This window comes from Panthera uncia, chromosome B1 (assembly GCF_023721935.1).
Source record: "Panthera uncia isolate 11264 chromosome B1, Puncia_PCG_1.0, whole genome shotgun sequence".
Lineage (NCBI taxonomy): Eukaryota > Metazoa > Chordata > Mammalia > Carnivora > Felidae > Panthera > Panthera uncia.
This window is the reverse complement of record NC_064811.1, coordinates 127562907-127590689: the sequence shown is the minus strand read 5'-3', so window position 1 is coordinate 127590689 and position 27783 is coordinate 127562907. Positions and strand designations below refer to the sequence as shown.

The 27783-nt window shown below is 37.6% G+C and overlaps 1 protein-coding gene across 6 annotated transcripts in view; it reads right to left on the bottom strand.

The window, feature by feature from the left end:
- Positions 1–1133: 1133 nt before the first annotated feature.
- The window catches only part of ARFIP1 (ADP ribosylation factor interacting protein 1), a 127514-nt gene continuing 100864 nt past the window's right edge, over positions 1134–27783 (bottom strand). For all 6 annotated transcript variants that reach the window (XM_049632306.1, XM_049632303.1, XM_049632302.1 and 3 more), the window contains one exon: positions 1134–2874. In XM_049632306.1, the coding sequence (XP_049488263.1) occupies positions 2719–2874 (156 nt within the window). In that variant the 3' untranslated portion in view covers positions 1134–2718. The remainder of the gene's footprint in view (positions 2875–27783) is intronic.

The window sequence follows — 27783 nt, the reverse complement described above, 5'->3', positions numbered from 1 at the left end:
AATCTAAGGATAATGACAAATAGTCAACAAGTCCTTCCTAAATAAGGCAACGCTTCAGCTATAGCCAATCAAATCATTTCCTTGCTTTGCTCCCACTCTTCTAAAATGTCTTTTCCCTAGCTCCTGTTGGTGGAGGGATCCTAACCATTTCTAATTTGATCTTGCCTGATTTGAGTCCATTTTTATTCAAGTAAACTCTTAAGTTTTTCTTTTTAGTACACTCCACACCCAATGTGGAGCTTGAACTCATACCCTGAGATCAAGAGTCTCATGCTCTACTGACTGAGCCAGCCAGGCGCTCCTGGTCAAATCTTCCTTGAAAGCCACCAGCACTACTTAAAAGTCTTAAAAGTGAATATATACTTTGAGGGCTCATCTTCACTTCTAAGAATTGAACTCAAGGAAATAACTACGTAAGTGGACAAAGATGGATGCATGCAGGTTAAAGAATATTCAAACTAGACCTTATAATATAAATAACTGGGAACTAAAGAATCTCTAACTCCAGGGGAGTTAGGTGGTCCCATGCAGTACTTACAGACTTGGGAAGTTATTTTATCTTCAATTTTTTGAAGTTATCTTCTAATTTTTTCTACAATGAATATAAATTACTTTCCTGACCAAGTTAATATACCACTGGCTAATATGTTAGTTAACTCTTTCTTTTGCACATTTACTCACTACTCAGAATCACTGACATTTTTAGTTTAGTGTAAAAAATCATCAGTCCCTGAAACTGCTTAATTCCTGAGCTACTAAAATTGTTTCCAAAATGTGGTAAGACTGGACATGTTCTGCCCCCCAAAGGGGCTCCAACTGAGGAAAAAGAATAACTTACTGAGAAAAAAGCAATTATAAGTGACAGATCAACCAATTATTTGTTGTTTTTTCTTAAAGCCAGGAAAAGACAAAACATATGTCCTCAGAATTTCCAAAGAGTTGCTTCTTAAATCATGAAGAGCCAGAGAAACAAGGTACTGCAGCAAACACTTTTAATAAGAATACAAAATTCACACCAGAGGCACATTCTGGGGAATGTAAAGGAACTATCACAAGTATTAATTCTGCTGGAAGAATAAAATAAGGCTCTCTCAGAGTACAAATATACAGGAAGGAATGATTTAAAATAGGCTTATGATTTACAATCACATTACATTGTACATATTAAGCACTGAAAACAGGCATATTAATTAAAAAGCCAGCTAAAAGGCATTTGAACATATATAACAAATCTTACAGTCCACAAAGTTCATGTATAACAGTAATTTTAAGTACTTCATTTCAACACAAAAGAAATGAAGATATATTAATTTATGTTTATGACAAAAATCAAGGGAACTTATATTTAAAAGGCTTACATTACTGATAGAACCACACGGCAGACAGGTCAACCACATAACATGAAACCAACCAACAGTGCTGAGCAACTAAAACAGTACTGGCCTTTCCAATCCCCTTTCTTGTTACCACCGCGCTGTCCCGTATTACCTTTTCATTGCTCGAATGAAAAATATTTCTCTATCTTCTCATTCCACGAAAGGAATGAAGAAACACCAAACAGCAAATTCAAAAGTTGATTTTACCATAAACCTTAAACACGGTTTAACGAATACAAAGAAACCCAACACTGATACACGGTGTTCCTCTCCAAGGAAGGAATAGACACGTCAAACATTATCTGAAAGGGGTTTCTTTATGGATTATGTACATTGGTTGAATGAGAATTACTGTATCTGAGAAGGCACATATCTGTGATTTAAGGCTTAACCGGTATTGTTACATATGGAAGTCCATGAAAGCTGTCTAGGAATTCACTTCTGTCAAAATGGAATTTATCCCAAAACTAGCATTCTAAGCACAGATTTCTACTCTAGAAACCATCAAGAGTTTCTATTCCAAGTCCACCTGCCAAAAAAAAAGAAAAAAAGAAAAATTCTCTTAAGCAGGTTTCATTGTGAATCAAAAGAAATTGCTAACATAACTGCCCAATGACTTTGGGTGATGCAAACTCTTAAGCTCTAAAGCCTCACAGAAATGACAGTGTGATTCCTGCGTCTTAAAAAAAAAAACCAAAAAAAAAAAAAAAAAAAACCCTAAACAAAAGTACAATAGTACAGATTCATTTTTAAAAAGGTATTTGCCACAACTCCACAAGCCAATCAGTCATTCATCAGAGCTGCTGCCTCTGTGGATGCTGCAGGAACACCATATAATTTTACTCTGCAAAATAGTTTCTTTTTTCTTTAAGACAATACATGAAAATGAATCTCTCAAAGATGTTGAATATATTCATATATAAAATATCTGATGTTGATACAAATCATGTAAACCTCCCTTTGGAAAAGTTACAACTGGCCCTCACTGCCAGGACCAAAAACCTTGAATTTTTATCTTGTCAGTGCAAATCTATATTAGATGTTTTCAAACTACAGAAATAGCCATCAACCCTCACAATACAAAAGGATTTCTCAAAAAGGAAAATTATTGTGTTCCGATTATAGAAATTATGTTTACATTAAAATCACCCACCTTCCCATCAAATTTAACAGTTCAATTGTTAAAGTATGAAAAAGGGAAAAATTAAAGCTGTTTGTGCAAGAATCACTACAATGGTTGTGGTCACCCCTTCCCTAATCTTAACCTAACTCTGCTTAATTCTTATTAGGTTTGTTTAGAAATAGAACAACATGACTTTTTTTTTTTCCCCCAGGTATGCTTTTACTGTTCTTCAAGCCAAGATGGGGCATCCACTCCAGGGGTTTTCAATTTGATATGGAACTGTTTAAGCGTCTGTTCAAGCTGCTTCTGATTCCCAGCAAAGTAAGCGGCAATGGCATTGTGGAAAAGGACCAGCTGATTGTGCAATACCTTAACCTGTGAACAGGGCAGAGTTACAAGACCAAGCATTAACACCAATGGCAATGAAATTTAAGGTGACTTATTACATGTCCTAACTAAATGGTGTATCTCTCATCAGGAAAAGCTGCTTTAATAATGACAAAGTATTTCACACACACACCAACTGTATGTTGCTTTGCAGGGTCACTGAGGCTTTGATGACTTTTTAATTTCTCTAAAGGGAATAGGTCATTTTAAGAAGCTGAACCATACACAGACATTATTGAGGGCATTAATTAAAAATATTATTAAATATTATTAAATCCATCCTCAAAATAAGTATATTCAAAATTAACTACTGCAGAGGGAAAATTACACAGTTACTCTACAGTATATGTTATATACCAAGTACGGACATCATTAAGGCTAAATCTTCTATAAAACTGAGTAGGTCAGATACTTTGAAATACTGCAGTTCCCTGCAAAGAATCAAGCCAAGTGGCAGCAAGTGTTGCCCAAAAGCCAATTTACTTGAAGTTCATATGACTCTCCAATGTTTTCAAATACTTAGCGTTTCTAACGATACCAAGAGTATGTTTTAACCAAGTAATGCTACTTGTGTAAATCTTTATTAAAGAAATCAGTAAAGGATTGCAAAGATTTATGAATAAAGGTGTTTCTTTAGCTCTCATTTATAACTGTAAGTGCTCGACAATAAAGTATAAAATACACTCTGACTTACCCAGCTAATGCAATATTTATTAAGATTGAACTTTAATAGTTTTAATGATGTAAAAACATCTGATATAAATGCTAAGAAGAAATAGGATATGGCATTTTATATGTGGTATGACATTTACATTCACTTTATTATACACACACGCATGGTCTCTCTAACTATTTCTTCATCCATTTACCTCTAATAAAGGACACAATGCAAACATTTACATTGGATATTTTTGATTTGTAAAGCCTTGATTTAAAAATTAAAATATTATAAAAACAACACACTCAAGATTATAAAGTAAAACCTTCTGATCCATACTTTTGGCACTTATCCCCTCCCCTGCCACCCAAAAATCACTATTAACATTTTACTGTGTTTCCTTTGAGAATTTTTCTAGGCATATACATAATATTTAAAAACACAAAGAGACTGCACTATGCACACTTTCAGTACTGTTGTTTACTCAAAATATCTTAGTTTTTTTATTCTAGTCATATATTTATTCACCTAATATTAAAAAAAATTTTTTTTAATGTTTATTTATTTTTCAGAGAGAAGGAGAGACAGAGCCCAAGTGGGGGAGGGGCAGAGAGAGAGGGAGACACAGAATCCAAGGCAGGCTGTAGGTTCCAAGCTGTCAGCACAGAGCCCGAGGCAGGGCTTGAACTCACCAGCCATGGGATCATGACCTGAGCCGAAGTCTGATGCTTAATGGACTAAGCCACCCAGATGTGTCTCAACTATTATTACTTAACTACCTTCTATGTACCACACACTGTTTTAGGTGTTAGGGAAATAGGAAAAAATCCCCTCCCTTATGAGCTTTTAACCTTAGGGGGTGGGGAAAGAGAGGAGGGAAGTAAGAAACAAAAATAAGGATTGACATCCCAGGAAATTAGTATCTCAAGCCTTGAGAAGAGGTTGGGCTAACTCTCAGACCCGGAGGGCATCTGGCATTGCTGATTTATCTAAAAGTTATTTAAAACCAAAGAAATTTCTTCTTTCCGTCTGATAAAGATTAGAAAAATTTCTAGCAAGGATATAGTTTAAGAAAACCAGATAGCATGAACCAATGAAAACTAAAAAATATCTGTACAAACTAAAAGAGGTACATCTTGCATTTACCTGGTCAGACCTTTAAGGCCTGCAACCTTTGTAAATAAAAACCTTTGGTACCGGGTACAACAAGGACAACAATGAAACATTTAACACCATGTGTCAGGCACTGTACTAGGGATACAAGAATACAAGAATAGTAAGACACGGGCAGTAGAAAATGCCAGTATGATAAATGGGCAGCACAAGTACCCTGGGTTAACTTTTTTTTTTTTTAAAAGGGCACTCCTTAGAGAATAGGGTTTTTTCCAGAAAGGCTGGAGGAGAAGTCTGGGACAGAACAATAATTCCTCTGCCCTCTGCTTTTGAGATATGAGGGCTATTTCAAAAGATGATGAGCCTCAACCTAAGAGCAATTACTAAGGAAACAGGATAATCATACGGAAAGCAGGTTTCTAAAAGGCAATTTAGTAAGCAAGCAAAGTATTTGATTATATTGGATTGTTACCATGATGGCCCCAAAGAATTACTCCTTTCCGCATCCACACCCTTGGGGAGCCTTCTGCCGTGAAAATGAGCCTGGCCATGTAATACTAGAAAATGAGGCCTGATAAGCAAGTGCTTGCCTTCCTGGACTGCCTCCACCTTGAGAGGAAGCGCAGTCTAGCCTTTCTCCATGAAGCTCACAAGGAGGACCTGTCATTTCTGCTATGCCCAGTGCCCCAGCAGGCCTACCAGCTGAAAGTGAAGCCAGAAGAACCCATCTACCCAGCCCACATAATTGTGGTAAATAATAAATCATCGCCGTTCTAGTCTACTAAGTTTTGGGTATTTTGTTATGCAATAAGAGAGAAGTGGTACATCTATGAAAAAGGTTAAGAATGCAGCTTCCTCACAATGAATAAGGGGGAGAACAGGCTTAGAAAGAGGAAAGGCTAAGCTGGGTGATAAATAAAGGAACTGAAGAAAGGCCTGTACTTGGGGAGGTTAGGAGTTGGGAGATGAGAGAAATGGAGACAAAGCAGCTAGGAAACAGATTCAAATAAGAGAGGCATACTGCTACTAACCAGTCCCAAGATCTAATTGCACTTTTGGAGTAAATGTAATATAGGTATCTTTGAAAACTTTTACTTCCAATTTTCTAGGAAGACCTAACAATTGCATTAGGCATAGTTTGATACTGGTCACAGCTTCCCCAAATTTGTATTTGTTATTCCTAAAATTTTTTTTTAATGTTTATTTATTTTTGAGACTGAGAGAGACAGAGCAGGGAGGGGCAGAGAGGGGGGAGACACAGAATCTGAAACAGGCTCCAGGCTCTGAGCTGTCAGCACAGAGACTGTCGCGGGGCTCGAACTCATGGAATGTGAGATCTTGACCTGAGCTGAAGCTGGATGCTTAACTGACTGAGCCACCCAGGCACCCCTATTTATTCTTTATTTGAGAGAGAGCAAGTGAGCGAGTGGGGGAGAGGGGCAGAGGGATGGAGAGAGAGAGAAAGAGAGAGAGAGAGAGAGAGAGAGAGAGAGAGAGAGAGAGAATCTTAAGCAGGCTCCATGCTCAGTGAGGAGCCTGATTTGGGGCTCCATCCAATGACCCTGAGATCATGACCTGAGCCAAAATCAGGAGTCGGACACTCAACCAACTGAACCACCCTGGTGCCCTTGTTACTCATTTAGATTATTAAGTAAAACGTCCCCATTATTGGTATTGTTCCTTTACAGGAATTACCCTAAAGAGCTTTGGAATCAGAAAGCATATATGGCGATCTTAGTTGTACTACTTTCCAGTTTTCTTTGTGATACCAGGTACAGGTCACTTCCAATTTCACTGCCCAAGGTCTTTATCCGTTTATCAGGGATGCCATTACCAAACTGAATTTGCAGGGCTATTGTAAAGGGTTAAGTGAAATGAGATACTACCTAGCACAGTGTCTGACACAGAATAAGTACTCATTCAATTTCAGCGGAATCTAAGTCTACCGAGTGGACAGTCAAATCCTCAAACGACATGGACTTTTCCTGGTAAAATTTCACTTATTTAGAACCCACTGATTTGGAACTTGCAAGAAGTAAGACTGTAATATTGTGATTTAACATTAAGAAACACATACTTGGTCTTAGTCCTCATTTCTGGCACAAAGCTCCTAAAACCCTTGTAATTTCCAAAGTGATAAGAGTGAAGGGAGCAACTTTTCTTCTAATATTTAGTGTGTGTCTTGTTCCTGAAATAGCCCCAGAGCTATACAGGTGGGAGGAATGACTTTTGTTTGGAACAATCACTTTCTAATCATACCTGACTTTGTGTTAATGAGATTTCTGGAAAGCCCCTAGAAAACCAGAGGTAAGAGCTGGTTGTCAGGGGAACTAAATTGTGATTACAGGGTGGGAATTTCAGCTCCACTCCCTAACCTCTGGGGAGGAGATAGAGGTTACAGGTTGAATAATTCACCAATGGCCAATGATTTCATCAATGATTCCTATGTAATGAAGAGTCCTTAAAAATCTCTGAAGTATGAGGTTTGGAGAGGTTCTGGGTTGGTGAATATAGCCACATGTTAAGAAAGTGGGGCACCCCCAACTCTATGGGCACATAGGCTCTTGTGCTCAGGAACTTTACAGACCTTGACCCCTATGTACTTCTTTATCTGGCTCTTCATATGTATCCTTCAATATTTCCTTGTAATAAACTGATAATCTAGTAAGTAAACTGTTTTCCTGAGTTCTGTGAGATACTCTAGCACATGACCCAAATTGAGAGGTTGTGGAAACCTTCAACGTACGGTCAGAAGCACAGGTGGCAACCTGACTTGCAACCGGTGTCTGAGGGTGGAGGGGATGGGGGCAGTGTCAGAACTGAACCAAACTGGAGGATACCCAGCTGGTGTCCAGGATCGAGCATCAGTTGGTGTAGGAGAAACCCCACACATCTGGTGTCAAGAGTGTTTGAAAAGTGCTATGAGTGTAAAAGAAGACACAGTTTTCTCCTTTCCAAAGGAAGAAATGGATGTGAAGTTTACCCTAGCATGATGAAAAAAAAAAAAAAAAAAAAAAGGTGTGTGCTAAGCAAATAAATTTTGTTAAAAAGGTGCAGGGGCACAGCTGGCTTATCAACGCTGATTGCCTTGACATGGCCTTCCATCCAAGAGGCAGAAAACAGCCAGGGATGCTGCAGAAGGAATTCCTCTGCTTGACAGATCACTCAGAAGAACTATTTTTTTTTTTTAAATGTTTATTTATTCATTTTTGAGCGAGAGAACAAGCAGGAGAGGGACAGAGAGAGAGGGAGACACAGAATCTGAAATGGGCTCCAGACTCTGAGTTGTCGGCGCAGAGCCTGATGCGGGGCTTTAGCTCACAAAGTATGAGATCATGACCTGAGCCAAAGTTGGATATTTAACCGACTGAGCCACCCAGGTGCCCAAGAACTTTTTTTTTTTTTTTAAAGATTTTATTTTTAAGTAATCTCTACAAACATGGGGCTCCAACTTACAACCCCGAGATCAAGAGTTGCATGCTCTACTGACTGAGTGAGCAAGGCACCACAACTCAGAAGTTTAAAGGGTCAATTTACAACCCCACAATTCTGTGCTTCTAACATGAACATATTTTTCAAGCACCACAGAGGCACTTCTTCCAAATTATTCATCAGTAAGCACCATTGGAGTTAATAGTATTACATATAAAATTTGTTTAAAACATTCTTAATACAGACTTCTAAATTCATATTGACCTTTCTCCATGTCTAGACAGAAAAGTTTTACATTGCAATTGCTTTTAAAACAAGCTTTAAAATGATACACTGATTTGCATAAGTACTAAGAAAAGGTCAGATTATTCTAATTAAAGTTATAACCAGGGTTCACCTCACATGGGTAGAGTTTAATTTCAGGACCAAATCTCTTTCTTTGTTTTTTTTTTTTTTTTTTTTTTTAAGTTTTATTTATTTAAGTAATCTTAATCTCTACACTCAACATGAAGCTTGAACTTACAACCCCGAGATCAAGACTTGCATGGTCTTCTGACTAAGCTAGCCAGGCGCCCCCCAAATCTCTTTCTTGTAAGACATTGGTCAATTAAAATTATAATTAGCAAAAAATAAGCAAAATAAGACACTGCAGCTTAGCTCTCATTTGATTCCTATTTACATAAAAATGTTTTTAAAAACTGAGCTCTGCTCAGTCACCTGTTCTTCTGGAGAACAGGTTATGAGGGAGTGGTCAGAAGAGGGCTCCAAGAGCAGTATGTTTTTTTTGTTTGTTTGTTTGTTTGTTTTTAATTTTTTTTTTCAACGTTTTTTATTTATTTTTGGGACAGAGAGAGACAGAGCATGAACGGGGGACAGGCAGAGAGAGAGGGAGACACAGAATCGGAAACAGGCTCCAGGCTCCGAGCCATCAGCCCAGAGCCTGACGCGGGGCTCGAACTCACGGACTGCGAGATCGTGACCTGGCTGAAGTCGGACGCTTAACCGACTGCACCACCCAGGCGCCCCAAGAGCAGTATGTTTTAACAGAGGGTGGAAGAGTCCCCACATGACCTTAGATAGGGAAGAACTTTTTTGTTTTTAATGTTTTTTTTTTTTTAATTTATTTTGAGAAAGACACACACATACAGAGAGAGAAAGAGAGAGAGAGAGAGAGAGAGAGAGAGAGAGAGAGAGACGTTTACAGTGCAAGTGGGACAGGGGCAGAGAGAGAGAGAGGAAGAAAGAGAATCCCAAGTAGGCTCCATGCTTTTGGCACAGAGCCCTATGTGGAGCTCGAACTCTCTAACTGCGAGATCAGATCATGACCTGAGCCAAGATCAAGAGTCTGATGCTTAACCTGAGCCACCCAGGCGCCCCGGAAGGAACTTTTCAAAACTAAAAACTCATAAAGAAAGGACTGAGAAATTAAATTCATTAAAATTTAGAGTTTCTATTCATCCAAAGACAGTGAAAAGACAAGTTACAAACTGAGAAAATATATCTGCATTACATGTACTGACAAAGGTTATGTATCTAGAAAATGTAAAGAACTCGACAAACCAAAAGCAACCCAAACCAAAAGAAAAAATAACGTGGATGGGTATTTCACAGAGGAGGAAACAGCGACAGCCAATTAAATCTGAAAATATATCCAGCCTCAGTAGAAAATAGGAAAGTTCAAATTAAAACTAACTTGATGAAAGAGGACTTCAACTATCTCCATTTTGACCTCAAAATCTCTAATTGACGAAGTTCTTTCCAGCTTATCTCTTAAGTCAGGCACAATACCCTGCGGGCAAGGCATCCAGTGAGGAACAAGAACTATCGCCTCAAGCAACAAGGACTGCCGAGAGCCCACAAGACCCCACGAGCCTCATCCCGAGACAGTGATTGACTTGACCTTTACTGCCTACCTGTACAAACCCATCGCCCTTTGTCCCACATTTTCCTTACAGAAACGGAGAAGTATTTCTAGCACTTTGGAGGACGGTCTTTGAGACATTGTCTTCCCAGTACCAGCCTCACTGAAATAAATTCTTTTTCTGTTTCACCACCGCTGGTCTCTCTTGCCTTTGGGTTCTGTCAGCAGTGAGTGGCCAAACCTGGTCTGTTTGGGACCCTCGGAACCAGGCTCTCTGGCACCCCTGCGCCCAGCGACACTGGGATGCCATTTTATAGCCTCTACATTAAGAAAACTTAAAACAGTTAAAACTCTGGCCCACTGTTGATGGTTGTATAAGTTCGTACAACTACATTTGAAAACGACTTGGCATTAATCCGTAACATGAAGGATGCATATACCCACCGAACAGCGTTTTAACTTGTAAGAATACACCCTAGAGAAATCTGCACCTGTGTTTTATGAGACAGGGACAATTATGTTCACAGCAGCACTGTTTTCAGCATTAAAGAACAGGGAAACAAACTAAAGCTTGTATTTACAGGAGAATGGATAAACAAACTGCAGTCTCTTCACGCAGTGGGGATACTATATAGGAGTGAAAATAAATGCACTGCAGCCACGTGCATCAATGTGGATGAATCTTGGGAACATCAGACAGAGCAAAACAACGAGCTGCAGAAGAACACCCATAGGAGGATTCCATTTATACAGAGTTCAGAAATACACGTGTGACTGAATGACACATTCACAGGTGGCAAAACTGTGAAGAAAACCAACAGGAACAAAAAAATAGGGGTTCAGAATAGGGGTTCTGGAGGGAGGAGAAGGAGAAGGATGAAGTAAGAGAAAGCATGGAGGAGGCTTCATTTCTTAACCTGGGTGGTGGGTGGATGGCTGTTTTGTTGCTGTTATTCTTCATATTTTGCCTATATGTTAAACATTCTTTTGAATGTACTTAACATCTTTACATTATTAAAAAAGGGAAAGGTTATGAAAGATAAAGTCTATCTATATATCATAACTTTGCTGAGCATCTGCACTATTCAGTGCTCTAATGAACTAGTCATCCCCCTTTTATATTCAGAGAGAAAAAACACCACACCTAAAATGTTACTTACGTTCATTCATTCAATAAATATTACTAAGGGTCTGTTGTTGTCAGGCACTAGTCTAGGGTCTGGAATGCAAGCAATCAACAAAAAGACAATTCTGCTCTCAAGAAGCTTATATTCTATTGAGAAGAAAGAGAAACAAGGTAAGTAAAATATACAGTATGTTAGATGATGGCATGTGTTACGCAGAAAAATTAAGCAATGGGGAATATGAGATACATATATGGCAGAGTGCAGCAATGTAAACAGAACGCTAGAAAAGGTCTGAGGTGACATTTGAATAAAGACCTAAAGGAAGTGAGAGAGTAGCTTTAAGATACTTTAAGTTTTCTTGTTTTCTTTTTTTTTGAGAGAGGGCGCGAGTGAGGGGCAAGGGAGAGAGAGAGTTCACAAGGTGGGGGAGGGGGGAGGGAGGGGGGAGGAGGGAGAAGCAGGGCTCACCCAAAGTGGGGCTCGTGCTCACTTGAAGCAGGACTCGAATTCATCACGACCTGAGCTGAAGTCAGATGCTTAACCGAATGAGCCACCCAGGCACCCCGATACTTTATGTTTTCTAATGAGGCTAGAAGAATAAGTAATACTCTGGATAGAGGAAATAACAAGTACTCTAGTCCTAAGGTGGATGGTGTGCTTGGTATGTTTGAGAAACAGCAAGGAGGCTGTGGCTCCTTGTGTGAAGCTTGTGTGAAGCTCCTTGTGTGAATGACCAGTGTGGCTGGTCATTGTATTAAGGGTGTGGTAGGAGATGTGGTCAGGTAAGTAATGGGGGGGCTAGATAATGTGGGACCTTAGATGTCATCATGGAGACTGTGGCTACTTTTCTGAGTGAGATGAGAAGGCACTGGAAGGTTCTGAGCAGAGACATGACAATATCTGATTTACTTTAATAAACATGCAAAGGTAGAAGTAGAGAGACCTGTTAGAATACTACAGCAATAACCCAGGTGAGATAATGGTGGCCTGGACAAAGGTGGTAACAGAGGAAGCAGTGAGAAGAGGTGGGATTCTCAAAATACTGTGAAGATAAAGCCAACAGATGAGGCTGTGGGAGGGATCAAGGACAAAGAAGGTGCCGAGAGTTTTGCCCTGAACAACTAACTGAAAGCATAAAGCTAGCACACACCGATATATGGCAAAGGCTACGAGAAGGGCAAGTGTGGAGGAGGGGGAAATGTGGCTATCAAGAACTCAGTTTGGGACAAGTGAGAGATGGTTTTTCAGGCAGACACATGGCAATGCTGATTAAGTAACTATTTTTGAGACTGGATAGAGTTCAGGATAGCAGTACAGTGAAGAAACAGATTAAGATAACTTTTACGGTTCCTTTCTACTAAAATTTTGAGAAAACTGCTTTCTAAATAGAGGTGTGTGTGTGTATGTGTGTGTGTGTGTGTGTGTTTGGAATAAAATATATATATTTGGAAACTCAAATGGCTCCCTCAAAGCCTTTCAGTTGAAAGGCTCTCTCTTTCAACAGAAAAACATTATTTTAAGGACAAAAACTAGCTTTTCTTTCAGAGATTTTTAAAATGCAATTGAAAGTTTATGAACCAGCCCATTAATTAAACACTCTTCCCTATTTAAAGGTATTCTTAGCTTTCACACTAGTAACCTACCTGGGTCGCAAAGTAATTTTACAACTTGCCTTACTAGTATGATCTGGCCTTTCTTGTTTTTTTGTTTTCTTTGGATGATCCTTGGCTCCTGGAGTTATAGAGCAACTGAGGGGTTTCTGTATTTTTAGTGTGAGATTCTAACTTTTAGAAATAGATTCTAGACAATTACTTTATGGCTTTTTGGGTCATGAAAATTTTTGACTTGAATGTTAATTCCCAGTGTTTTAGAATGAAAGGAGACAGTAAGCACGGAGTGCGGGATTTGATTCATGTGGTGTACCTGGAGAGAGCTGTTACAACAGTCTGAAAGTTACTGTCAGAAAGTGGGAAGGGCGTCAGACAATTTTGTAGCTAACTCTACGAGTGTCAATCAACACAGATGTCCACTGAGAAGTCAGTTTCTGTACCCCCTTGAGGTGGCTGACAAACCCAACACAAAGACACAGCAACAAAGCCTCAAGCCAGGTGTATTACCTGTATGCAAAATGTTCCCCAACTCCACTGAAACTTAACCCGTGGGAAATCAAGGAAAGAGGGTGCTTTTTAAGACTGACTTCTAGTTTTCACAACAAAATGACACAATACCCATTTGCACCAAAACATTCTTCCAGTAATTGTGAGAAGGTTGATGTGTAAGCCTCTTGAAGTATATACACACTTCAGGACAGTTCCCTGGTATAGAGACAGCCGGTAGGGATTCACAGCTTTTCAATTGTAATCATGGAAATAAAGTATAAAACTTCATTGTTACTTTCATCTCAGAAGCCTTTTTATACCAAAACAGGTTAACTTACCTCATTTTTCCATTAGCACCGATTATGTAAGTGTTATCCTAGTACACTATTTAGTTTTGGTAGTAGGTCTTAAAAATCAGATGGACATTTAAATAGGAATGGTAAACTGACTCTTAACCACTCAAACCATTACTAGCCCAAATATAAATGGGAACTAAAATAAATTAATAAAGTCAATTATCAATATGAATATACTTGCTTTCTACATAAACAAATTAAAAGCTTTGGGCTTTTCTGCCTATTTTTGCTTCATTTTCTCTAAATTTTTGGTAAACTAATTTTCACTATAGTATGTATTCATATGATGTCTTCATGTAATGACTGTATTATTTATAGAATATCAATGCAGCTCTGACCGATGCCACAAAGAATCCTCAGGACGTTTAAGAACAATTAAGTAATACAGAAAAAGAGCTGCAAATACAATTTTAAAGAGAACTAATTTTTGCAATCTTCATAATGACTGTGCAGTTGTCACTATGTATAAGTAGTTTTAATGAGACTTAAAAGTGTTGGTCTAAGTTACTTGGCTTGTTTATCAGGTTTACTTTAGTAGACTATTTGGCCTTGTGAAAGTCAGTGTAGGGTAGATACCAGTTTCTCAAACACAACTGGGAGGAAGATAGATGAAGAAAGTAAGGTGGAGGAAAGGTCAGAATGTACTTTCAGGAGAAGGTGCAAAAAGCCAAAAATGCTTGAGGAAGTATTTTAGGGTCATTACACTTCTGCAATTTACGTTTATATTTATATTATCGGATCATGAGAAGTGATGAGCACACAGAATAAAAAAAACGCCAAGTATTTTTGTCAGACTATTTGATATGGTGGGTGACACTCACTTTTGTGAAGCACTTTCTATGTGACAGGTAATATGTTACCCTTACATCTACTCTGTACAGGCTTCTCTTCTCTCCATGTTACAGTTAAAAAAACACTCAGAAAGTTAAGTAACTTGCTTAAGGTTAGATAGTTAGCAGATGAGCTGGAGTGGAAGGTCTTATCCCACGACAGGTCCATGTTTTTTTACCTATGCTAACCTGACTCTATTCATAAGGCAACAGACATTTTGGAAAGCTTTTAAACAAAGTTTGAAACAAATAAACAAAAGGTATGGCAGGGCACTTAAAGGAAAGGTAGCAATGTACAGAAGGTAAGTTTTAACCTCCTTCTTCATTTTGTCACTGGCTCTGATGTGGCATTTAAACATCCTCAAGACAGGATCTAACACAAGGTTTGGAGCAGATGAAAGAAATAAAAGTTAATTCTTTTTAAATTATGAAGAGTAATGCAATATTAAACTTTTGTACACTCTTTCCATACTTACACAGCAGGAACTATTTATTTATGTATGTCCTAACTTAGAAAAGATTTAAAGAGGCTATAAGGATGAGTGAAATACAAGAGAGAAGCAGAGACTTAAAAAAGGAGCAAAAGAAGATAGAGGTAACAGTTCCAGGCAGAAATGGGATGATGACAAATTTGACAAATTTTCAAAACCTAACAGCAGAAACAATTACAGTAATTTAGAAATACACTAAATCATTGTGAACTCAATTACAAAGAACTTTCATAAAGATCTGCCAAACAATGAGCAACCCGGATCAGACATAAGCAAAACCACGATAGCAACATCTGGTGAATGACCTAAAATATGCCATACAATACTTTGATTGTTAAAGGGCAAAACAAACTTCAACACTGACTACTAAGGCAGAGACAAGCTGAGGTTTTAAATAGAAACTGGGTAAGAGAAATTTAAGAGCAGGCCTGAGAGCTGATGCCAAGTGGATTATACTGAAAACTTTCTCCTGCTTACACAGCATATATCAATAGAAGATAAATACCATTTACAAAGTTTACCAACCGAAAAATTTAAAGTATTACTGCACAGGCATCAAAACCATAAAAAGGTACTTTATTTCTACCAAATGAACTTTTTTTCCAAATCAAATTTAGATTAATTACCTACTTTCTTATCAGAGATACTTTAAAAAAGAGGCACTTTTTTTTTTTTTAATTTTTTTTAACGTTTATTTATTTTTGAGACAGAGAGAGACAGAGCATGAATGAGGGAGGGTCAGAGAGAGGGAGACACAGAATCCGAAACAGGCTCCAGGCTCTGAGCTGTCAGCACAGGGGCCCGATGCGGGGCTCGAACTCACGGATCGCGAGATCGTGACCCGAGCCGAAGTCGGCGCTCAACCGACTGAGCCACCCAGGCGTCCCAAAAAAGAGGCACTTTTTAAAAAAAATTTTAAATGTTTATTTCTCTGAGAGACAGAGAGACAGAGCATGAGCAGGGGAGGGGCAGAGAGAGAGGGAGACACAGAATCCGAAGCAGGCTCCAGGCTCTGAGTTGTCAGCACAGAGCCCAACGCAGGGCTCGAACCCATGAACGGTGAGATCATGACCTGAGTTGAAGTCAGATGCTTAACCTACTGAGCCACCCAGGTGCCCCAAAAAGAGGCAACTTCTAATTCAAATAAAAGTAACTTGTTTTAATATATTTATAATTGTTCAAAGCATTGACTCTCCCAATAACTCTATAAAATAAGGGTTTATATTAAGTGAACAACAATACCGAGGTTAGGTTAAACATGTGAGGAAAAGTTTAAATAAAATCATTTTTTTTTAAGATTTTATTTTTAAGTTATCTCTACACAACGGGGGGCCTGAACTTACTACCCCGAGTTCAAGTCGCATGCTCCACCAACTGAGCCAGCCAGGCACCCCTAAAATTATTCTTTAGTAAGAAGTCTCTAAACCACTAACATGTAAAGAATTAACTCCTTTCTTTACCTCTAATTATTTAAACAGGGAAGTATACCTGTCTTGGCCTTTTATTAGGTTTGTGAAGTGTAATTTTATTACTTTGTAATAGCTTTGGAAATGCCTGTCATGTCAAAGCAACAGCTGAGAAAAAAGTACGATAAAAAATATGGGTGTGGACACTGGGAAGGGAGTTAAGGGAAGGAAAGACAAATATGAACGACAAGTGGAGGTGGAAGAATAGATTTTATTTTTTGACTCATTGGGATAGGTTTCAACAAATCTTGGACAAGTATGTTTCAAAAAAAAAAAAAAAGCATCCTAGGAGGGAAAAAAAAGGGCAGTCCTATTTTGAAAAGCAGATAACCGATGACACATAATTCCAGTAATGATAGGTCACAGAATGTGCTGAGGCCTTATAATTCTTTATCCAATGGTAGGTTAAAATTCTCAATGCACAGGTTTTCTCCCCCTTTAACAAAAACGTCTATCGCCCTTTCGTTCTATGGTTTACAGTGTTAGCTCCCTCCCCTTCTCCCTTCCTTCTAAGAGCTCCAGTTTTGGATATGACCCACATGGCTTCTGTTTTTCAAGGTTATCTCCCATCTTATTCCTCTGCTATGTTAAGAACCCTACTTGGAGCAGCATTATAGCACATTAATTAAAAGCAGGGTTGTGGAGTCAAACAGATCCAGATTTGAATCCTGGTCTGGTTGTGAGACTTTGGGCAAATTATTTAACCTCTGAACCTCATTATCATCATCTGTACGCTGGTATATGATCATCTAGATTACAGTAGATAGATATACACATAGGTATTAAACAAAATACTTATAGAGCATTTCCTCCATATACAGATTACTCAAAGATCAGTGTGCAGCAATTCACTTGCTGGAGAAGGAGAATGCTCTATAGATGCAGCCATGGAGCTTACCTCTAAGGAAAGAGACTAACAGACATTCACAGCACAGTATGGTATGTGCTTTAATTGGAGAAAGCCCTGGGTAGCAGGGTAGTACACAGGGGAAGAAAGAAACTTTCAAGTTGCTAGTGGAAATATTAAGTACCAACAATCATTCAAGATAGCATCTGAGCTCCTAGATAAATATGAATTTAGGTACAGAAGAGTAGTTAAGGAGCTGAGTATTTCCTTCAACCAATTAGGTGACCTTGTTCTCACTGGCCTTTGGACATTGGGCAACAAGAACTTCCAGCTAAACCAATGGCCCATTCACACCCATTGTTATATTCATAAAATAGTTTTCCATTGTAAGTGTGGTTCTGTATTATATCTTGGAAAACTTTTTTTTTTTTTTTAAAGATTAAGAACCCAATCTCTTATATGACTTACAAAAATTCTGATCGTATGTACCTAACAACTGTTTATAAGCTTAATAAAAAAACTTTATCAAAATTTGTTATGATAAAACCACTCTTTTTCTTTAAAAAAAAAATCCACAAGCAGTTATACTACACTCTACTTTAAGAACAGAAAATTTAACAAAAGTTTACAGATAACTTAAAACATATGCTCCAGAGTTTCTTCAAAAATTTTTTTTTCCTAACCTTTTCCATTAATGCTCATGTTACTCATTCTTGTGTGGTTCTGTTCAAGTCATCCCACCTAGCCTAGCAGGTACTTCTAAGAGCCCACACTGTCCACACTAATATTCTTCATCAAATTCCGTAGTTCTTCTTTCTCCTGCATAAATCAACATTTTGTATATAGTAGGTTTTACTAAATGTCCTCCATTAGATTGTATATTGCTTGTCAGCAAGAAGTCTGTCATAATACCTTTATACAATACTTCCTTAGGATAAGGCATTATAATAGCCCCAAACAAGCACCTTAAAAATTTTACTGAAAGTCTGTGAAAAGTGCATTTTTTGAAAATTTAATGGGAGAAATACAGATAGAAAACCAGAATATTGTAAGGTGTAACATTATAGGTGGAAGGCATATGGTCAAAACCAAAGTGTTGAGTCATTACTGAGAGGACTTCAAGTAAAGGTTAAAAAGAACAATGCTAAGTCAAATGATTTATTTTTTTTTAAGTTTATTTATTTTGAGAGAGAGAGAGAGAGAGAGAGAGAGAATATCCCAAGCAGGCTCCCCGCTGTCAGTGCAGAGCCCTCCATGTAGGTCTTGATCATGTCCTGAGCTGAAATCGACAGTTGGGACACCAACTGGGCCACCCAGGCATCTTAAACACTGCTAGTGTCTTCTGCAATTTTACTCAGAGATGCCAATTAAAGGTTTTATTTTTAAGTAAATCAAAAGACTGTAACTAAGGAGAAAAGTACAGTACTGCCACTGCCACCAAAACTAACGCAGATTACTAGTGATCTGTTCAAATCTTAAATTGATCACTTGAAAACTCACCTTAATCACAAAACCTGGCAATCTGACTTGGGTGATACATAAGGTTGGCAAAATAAGTGAAATGTGGATCTGAGCAGTACACAGGTATCAACCATTTTATAGAACAGATAACACTACAGAAGTAATAAGAAGTAAATTTTTTAAAATGTTTATTTTTGAGAGAGAGAGAGAGAGAGAGAACGAGCGCAAGGAAGGGAGGGGCAGAGAGAGGGAGACACAGAATCCAAGCTGTCTGCACAGAGCATGACTCGGGGCTTGACCTGAGATCATGACCTGAGCCAAAGTCAGTCACTTTACTGACTGAGCTGAGCCACCCAGGTGCCCCAAGAAGTAAATTTTTATAACTGCACCCTATTCACACGAAGTGAAAGCAAGCAATCCATTCCCCTCTAACATACACAAAAGGAAAATGAAACTCAAACTCTAGCCTCCAAATGAACTGATCACTTCTGACCAAAAAGGGTCAGAAAACATAAGTACCTTATAACTGCCAGAGAGAGAGAGAAAGAGAGAGAGAGAAGACTAAGTCAAATCTATAAAAGCCAGAGAAGACCAAGTCAAATCTATAAAAACAACAGTTGATGACTATAAAGCTATCCCTTCTGGGAGGCTTTTAAGTCTTGTGTATAAAATACTTCTTCATGGGGCGCCTGGTGGCTCAGTCGGTTGAGCGCCTGACTTCGGCTCCGGTCATGATCTCAAGGTCCATGAGTTCGAGCCCCGCGTCGGCTCTGTGCTGACAGCTCAGAGCCTGGAGCCTGCTTCGGATTCTGTGTCTCCCTCTCTCTCTCTGACCCTTCCCCATTCATGCTCTGTCTCTCTCTGTCTCAAAAATAAATGAACATTAAAAAAAAATTTTAAATACTTCTTCACAAAAATCTGGAAATCTCAGCACAACTGACGAATTGGTTAGCTAATTGTACTCTCTCTCTCATTCACCAGTTGATGATTACAAATTTCATACTGATTCCAGACAGGTATGCCTTAGATGATACTAATTTCAAAAGCAACCCTCAACTCCCAATTCTTTTTGGCTGCATGGTTTATACAAAGATAGTTAATTTCTGCCTCTTTTCCGAAGAAAGAGAGGAGGCAGTGCAAACCCCAGACAACTTTTTCCTCCTTCACGTGGGTCTAGCAAAATGTTTAAAGAGGCATGGAGGGGCGCCTGGGTGGCTCAGTCGGTTAAGCGTCCGACTTCAGCTCAGGTCACGATCTCACAGTCCGTGAGTTCGAGCCCCGCGTCGGGCTCTGGGCCGATGGCTCAGAGCCTGGAGCCTGCTTCCGATTCTGTGTCTCCCTCTCTCTCTCTGCCCCTCCCCCGTTCATGCTCTCTCTCTGTCTCAAAAATAAATAAACGTTAAAAAAATAAATAAATAAATAAATAAATAAAGAGGCATGGAAGCCAAACCACTAGCAATAGCAAACGCAGTACTATACATGAAAACATTTTCTTTTCAAATTTGTATTTAGGAAATATTTTCTGATATAAATAAAAGGTACTATATCACACCATTCCTACATTTCTAATCTGTCACTTAAGAATAATGTAGGGAACTCATGTCCTGGCAAGTTAACTGTTTTTCTATTCTCTCCAACACAAAATTGATCATCTGATTTTAAGCCTAAAGAAAAATTATAGGCTATATAAATACATGTATTAGATCATGTCTGAAAAATAGAAATCTAGTTGGGTCTCATTTTGAAACAAAGATAAGGTGTACACTCCTTAAAAAACAAGTATTTTCTAGCTATACTTACTTTCATTTTTTTAAAAAATTTAGTCTTATCATTTCAATAAGTAGGATCAAAACTGAAAGAATATAAAAAGTATATAATGAGAAGTCTCACTTTCACTCCTGTCTCTGACCAGTGTCCCCTTATAGGTAACTGATTTTAGTTAATTCTTCCAGGTTTTCCTATGCAAGCACAAATCTTTATGTAAAATTATACATTTTTATTTCCTTCCTTTCTTACACAAAAGATATTCTACCATATACACTGCTTTGCACCTTACTCTTTTCAATTAACACTATGTCCTAAGGATCCTTCTATCAATAGCATACTTACTCTTTTTTTCTTTAATAGCTACAAAATATTCCATTCTGTAAATGAACCACAGTTTATTTAACTTGTCCTCTACTGGTGAACTGCTGCATTGTTTCTCTTCCTTTGATATTACAAGTGATGCCGTAATGAATAACCCTGTACCTATGTCACTTCATCCTTATGTAGGCCCTATATACCTGTCTGGTTTCATCCAGAGCTATTCTTCCCCCATCCTCATTATGCTCTGGCCTCACTGACCTCAATTGGCTTTTGCATATTCTACTCCTTTTATTTGAAATCCCTTTCCTCCACACACCTTAAGTCAGCTCCTTTGTAGCCCTCTGGAATTCAGCCTCAATGTCACTTCCTCTAGCCTTCCACAATACCCCACACCAAGCCAAGTCCCCTTTGTATACTCACATGACTCCTCTATTTTCCCTTTACAACACTTATCATAGTTTGTATTTATATAATTATTTGGTTAATGCCGATTTCTCTTATTTGACCATAAGCTCTACAAGGGCAAGCCCATTTATATTTCTACTATTTATCCCTGGCTCATAACAAAGCAACCAATAAATATTTGATGAATAAAAGAATAAAATGTTAAAGGTGCCAATTACGTATCGATCTGCTCTTAGTATTTTATATGTTTTTTTGTTTTACCTTTTAAGTATCTCTTGACATCCTCAGTTCATTCCATATCCACTACCACCACCCTAAACAAGTTCTCATCATCTCTTGTCTAAACTACTATATTCACTCTCAGGTTCTAACTAAGATCTATGCTCCATATTTTAGACTTCTCATTGGCCAAGAATTCTTTCAATGGCTCCCCACAGATACTAAAACAAACTTTTCCTTAATGTAGTCTATAAGACCTGCATGGATGGTCTGGCCTTTGCTTGCCTCCCGGTCAGTCCTATACTCTAGTCACATTGGCTCCTATCATATTTACTCTCTGAACATACCACACCCTCTCCTGCCACAGGGCTGTTACATATGTGGTTCTTTCTACTTGGAATACTCTTTGCTTCTCATTTTACCTAGTTAATGCTCAACATCACTTTCTCATGGAAGCCTGCCCTGACCACTTAATGAACTATGTACCTCTCCTCGAGACCACCGCTACAGCGAAAATTTTATATACATGTTTCGGTGTGATTTGATCAATGTTGTTTCTTTTATTAGGCGATAAGCTCTTTGAGGGTAGAATTTGTTTCACTGGGTATCAACAATATCCAGAACACTTCCTGGCACGCAGTATGTATCTAATAATTGTTTGTTAAATGAATGAAAAAAAGAACAATAACAACACGATATTATGATACCAAATTATATGATGAAATATACTCAGGAATTAAGTCTGGAAGTAAAGTTGCATGAGTAAGGGAATGTTCCACAGAATCCAAATGCAGGTAATCATATTTGGCACAGTGTTGAGGTTGCTTATTATACATACTTACATATTTCAATCTATAAATGCTTATTTTTTTATTTAGAACCAGTAGGGTTCTTTTACTGTGGAACTTAATTTCATTTGACCTATGAGCAAATACCAAGAGGTAATCCCATTTATACCTCCAGTTGTAGAAATAAAGATGATGGTAAGTCATTGGCATGAATATTTAAAAATTATCAAGAGTAAGAAGTTAGGGTCCTTTTCTTTTGACAGTGAAGAAAAAGATTTCAAGAATATCTACTTGTACATATTAAGTAATGATTAACATGCTTCTTAATATTTGGCAAGAAATAGCCAGTTTTAAAATTTAGACGTTTATTTTTTTTCCTCTCAAAGACAAGTTTTAGTAAATAAGAATACCTTTGCCTTCCAAGCTTTTCCAAACATTTATAGCCTATTTTTACAAAGATGTACTAGGTTTTAAATATCTCCTATTACCGTATGTATTTGCATAGTCACCGAAGCATCACAACTACATATATAGCTGGATATTACATGAATATGTTTACTTTGTTCTAGGTGTTTTATTCTCTGTGTATTCTCTCTTTCTCCTGCGTCCCATTTTAGTTCATGGATTTTCTGAAAAGCCAAATTCATAATACGATACAAATGAAATAAATCTGTAATATACTAGAAAAAATAGTGTATTAAATAATATATTAGAAAAGAAATCCTAATATTCAAGATTATTGTATTATGATTATATATGAAACATGGCATCAAGTGAAAACAACAGTTTTTTCATCAATCTAAGATTCAGAATGACTATGATTTTTTTAAAAAAGGTTTTTAAATTAAGTAAGTGCATTAATCAAATATGTGTCCAGGATACATCCCCAAGTCTGGTTCATCTTTTTTAGTCCCCCTTGTCATCCTCAAGTCACTGAAATATAACTGAGGGAAAAACCCTGCATTTAATGGGTATTGCTAATTAATTGACATTACCTTAAAGTAGGAGTATATTTCATCTTTCTTAAAATAATAACATAATAAAATCAATAAGATCCTTACTTTTTATTTTTACTCTAAGCTGCTTTGTTGACTCTTTTGATATATTCAAGTTTTCCTCCCCTAATACATTAGGAGCCCTGATGGGAGATTTACCACTCCCAAATTAAATTATAGTTCTGTTAAAGGAAATATTAATCTTAAATGACTTTTCATGTTTTATGTGATTCCAAGCCATGTAAAAAGTTGTTTTAAAATAATAAACATGAGGGTTGCCTGGGTGGCTCAGTCGGTTGAGCGCCTGACTTTGGTTCAGGTCATGATCTCAGTCTGTGGGTTCAAGCCCTGCGTCTGGCTCTGTGCTGACAGCTCAGAGCCTGGAGCCTGCTTTGGATTCTGTGTCTCCCTCTCTCTCTGCCTCTTCCCTGATCACACTTTGTCTTGCTCTCTCCCAAAAATAAATAAAAACATTAAAATTTTTTTTAAAAAACCATGGATTGCTCACTACGATGTGCATATTTTTTCTGTAAATTTTTTGCCTTCTCTTCACAAGCAACAGTACACACTGCAGACGATAGAGGCATTTTTGAGAGTATGCTTTGCCCTCACTAAAGCAAAGAATGAAGTAATCAGGATTTGCCCTTTTGTCCCGTTATGGTGGACTCTCATTTTCTTCCATCTCTTTCTCTTCCCTGCAGTATACCTCAATTCTAGGAAGACACACAAACTCACGTTTGCTAAAATAACTATTATATATTTAAACACCATTGCTAGGCATCATGAGGCTGTAAAAGGAGGCATGGTACCTTTCTCACAAAGTCTACAAAATTCCAGGAATGTCTATTCTCTTCTCGTTACTAAAGTAGCCTATGTTTTGTTTTGAACCATGAAAGGAACAATGAAAGGTAAAAAAACTGCCTTAAGTCACAAAACAGCTCATGTTACATTACTGAAAAGACAGGAAAAAGAGAAATAATGATGAAACAGAAACATTAGAAAGCCTAATTAACTCTGTTGTTACTGCTATGCAACTCAATGTTGTTTAGTAAAACAGGAAGAGAATATCAGAGATTAATAAGGATTGTTTAGGTTAAAGGTAAACATAATATATCTTGGGGGTGGGTGGATAAAGAGCACAGATTGTACATAATAGAATTCAAATTTCTCCATTAAAAGTAAATGACAAGAGAGATGTGCACATATCACTCAGCATGAATGCACACACAGGAATGTGTGTATGTTACACATCTATTTTCTTTGTTTTCCCAGAAAGAAGGAAGGCTAGACTAACTACATATAAACACTTCAATTTTCTAAAATATAGAGAAGAATCCACCTTTCAATCCTTCTCAAAAAAATTTTTTTTAAGTTGTAAGAATGAAACAAAAACATTCTCACAATGTTTGGCTACTAAAATATATTACAACAGTCACAGGAATGGTTCTTAGTCCTTTACTCAGTGACTGTTTGCTTTTACTTTATGCATCATTTTAACTGTTGGGTTATCTGGCCTCTCATTTTAGAACAGAAGTGTTGCTATGGGAAGACACTTGAAAAGCCATGAAACGAGAGATGTCAAAGAAAGCCTCCTCCCCCAAAAGCTGCAAAAAACAGCTGTAAAGACAAGCATTAACCTTTGGGATATTATCAAATTACAAACTAACACACTACATTATGTTTAAAATAACCTATGTTTTAAAAAATTCAATATACAATATTTAAGAAATAGGAAGAGTATATTTTGTTAAAATTCAAGTGCTACAGGGATTACCTGACACTTTGTATAAAGGAGATATTAAGGTACAAATTCAGCTTATTTTAACAAAAGAAGAAAAAACACAAGATTTCAGGCATTTCACACTGCCAAGAAAGCAAACAGGGATGATAAGACAGTTTGTAAGCCTAAAGGCTTGCTTTTTCCTCCTTTTGTTAGAGTTATTAAAAATAAAAGGGTAAAGTTGCTCAACAATAAAAAAGTTTTCTCATGAATCTAAGTCTTCATCCAAATTAGTTATTGATTGCTTAACATAAAACAGAGATCAATATTATCTCTTTATAGTTTTTAAGAGTTAAATAAGAGAAAAAGATCAGAGTTTCTTTATAGATTTTATTTTAGTTGATTTTTAGCTGATTACGGAGTTCAAATTGAAACTTAGGTTAATGACAACTGTGGAAAGCTGAAAACAAAGACTATCTCTAGGACTCTCTAAGAACATAAATCCTTGAGAATAAGGCAAATTAAAAAAAATTTTATAGTAAGGTCAAAAGAAGATGTGACAACAATGTTATTCTCAAAGGCAATGACTTCCAAACCTTTTATCTCTGAAGCCTTGACCCTGCTCATTCCAACTCCAAACTCACATCATTAACATCCTACCAACTGTTTCTATGTGAATATTTTGTCATCACCTCAAACTGAGCACTGGGTTAAACAGAATAAATACACATTCCTCATCCCTTACAACCTTCAAGCCAAATCAGCTTCCTCTCTTGATTTCCCAACCCCTGTCATGCAGACTTGAAATCACTGTATTCTTTCCTTTCTGCTCTTATTGGAATTTACCCTACGTCAGGCTCTTTATCACTTCATTTGGCTATAAAAGATTCCTCACTGGTCTGCGTGCTTCTACTTTCTTCCTTTAAACTGTAGTGTTTTTAAGTCATATATTTTGTTTTACTCCTAACTTTACAAATTCTTCAATGCCAACAAGATAGAGTTGGATTTTAAGAGCCATCTTGACAGACATTTAAACTTCACAGAGATGACCTGGCTGGTCCCTCATTACTCAGTATGCATCCTTTTTGAGGCCACAATTCAATCTTTATGTGAACAAGGCTCTATACAATGTGGCTTCCAATTACCTTTCTGATTCTCTCTTCCTTTAAAGCATGTGAAGGTTATGTTCCATCATGGTAGTCTATTTCTCTACTAAACATGAGTATTCCTCTATTCTTACATGCAGGCCACTGCCCTTGCCAAGAAGGTTCTCCTCCCAATTCTTTTAGGCCTGTCCTCCTGATCTTTCAAGGCTAGGCTGAAGTCCTTATCTCTTCCATGGATCTTTAAGATTTCCCTGAACAGTCAATGCATTATCTTCACTTACCACTGAGAAAGTATTGCTTATGTAATGCCAAATGATATAAATTTAATATTTCAAATTAATATGTTTGTTGAAATAAATATAGTTCATGTCTCCTGTCACATCTTTTCTAATGTCAATTTCTGCTTGTATCCGCAAAAGAGACACAAGGGAGGCAGGATATAGGTTAAGTTCAAAAACCACCAGGGGAAGGTGTGAAGGTGATGACTTCTAGAAAACAAACCCATCCTATGTTTTTGTAACTCCCTAAGATCATAAACTTTATTTTCCTTCTCCTTCATCCCTTCACCTAGCCAAGTGCCTGGCATACAGCAGGAATTCTATAAATACTGGTGAACAGTACTTTACCCCTTATAGACAGTGTGTTTTTTTTTCACTTGCTTAACACAAGGCATGATTTACCCTCATTTTTCCAGAGGAAAATACAGAAGCTTGGAGAGACTTGTCCAAGATCATAATGTTATAGCAGGTGGCAGAAATGGGTCTGGAACCCAGGTTTTCATGTTCTTACTCTGGAATTTTTTGCAAAAGATACAGTCCAACTTGCCTATTCATTAGCCTATGCTGCTCAACTCTAGAGCAGAGCAGAGGACAGCAAAAAACAAGTGAGGCAAAGCAAGGACAGAGGAGAAAGTATACAATTTCTTTTCTACCTGCCACCTCTGTACCTCCTTCGTATTTCTCACATTAGCAACACAGGGCTACTTCAGCCAGTCATGACACTAGATTTAGGCCCCAAATCATTTCTTCAGTCTATCTTCCACAGCTCAAATATTGATTTTGGTGTTCCCAGATCTAGAACTTTTCCTGGACACATGAAAAGGAAGAGCCTAGGTTATGTCATACAACTCTTCCTCATAAGTGAGGAGCAACTTTGCAGTGGGCAGATCAGAGAGAGGTTCAAAAGATCAGAAGTGAAGGGGATACATGATCACAGAAGATTACGTGAGATGAATTCACTCATCTGGGAAATACAGATGACGAGAGTATATGACTAATCAGAAAGTAAGCTTCAAAAGGACAGAGTTTTGTCTTTTTTTTTCACTGACCTATTCCCAGTATAGAAAGTATCCAATAATTTTTACTGAAAGAATGAAAGTATGAAGATTGTCATGAGGATTGAGAGAATACATGTAAAATGCATAGTAACTGACAAATAAGAAGTGCCTTCACTAATTCAAGTCTACATCTGGGATCTCCTAAGATCCAAAAGTAGTTCTATTAAGACACGTAACAGTCACGTGGCCACTGCTTATCTTTGTGTGGTTTGTCTATTTTTATTTACTCTGGCAAGAACCATATAAGCAGAGCTGCTTTGGGATACTGATTCTTTCAACATTACTTTCTCTTTTTTAGAAAGGCAACACAATCATCTAAAATATAGAAAAATATATAGAAAACAAAAATTACCCATGATCTCACCATCCAGAGGATAGCACACAATACCATTACATTCCGACGGAACAGTTACCATTTTATAGATTTCCTAAAGTCATTTTCTCTATTTGCAGAGGTCCTGTACCCGTAAATTAGGTGAATTCCTTTCCCTTCAAATTA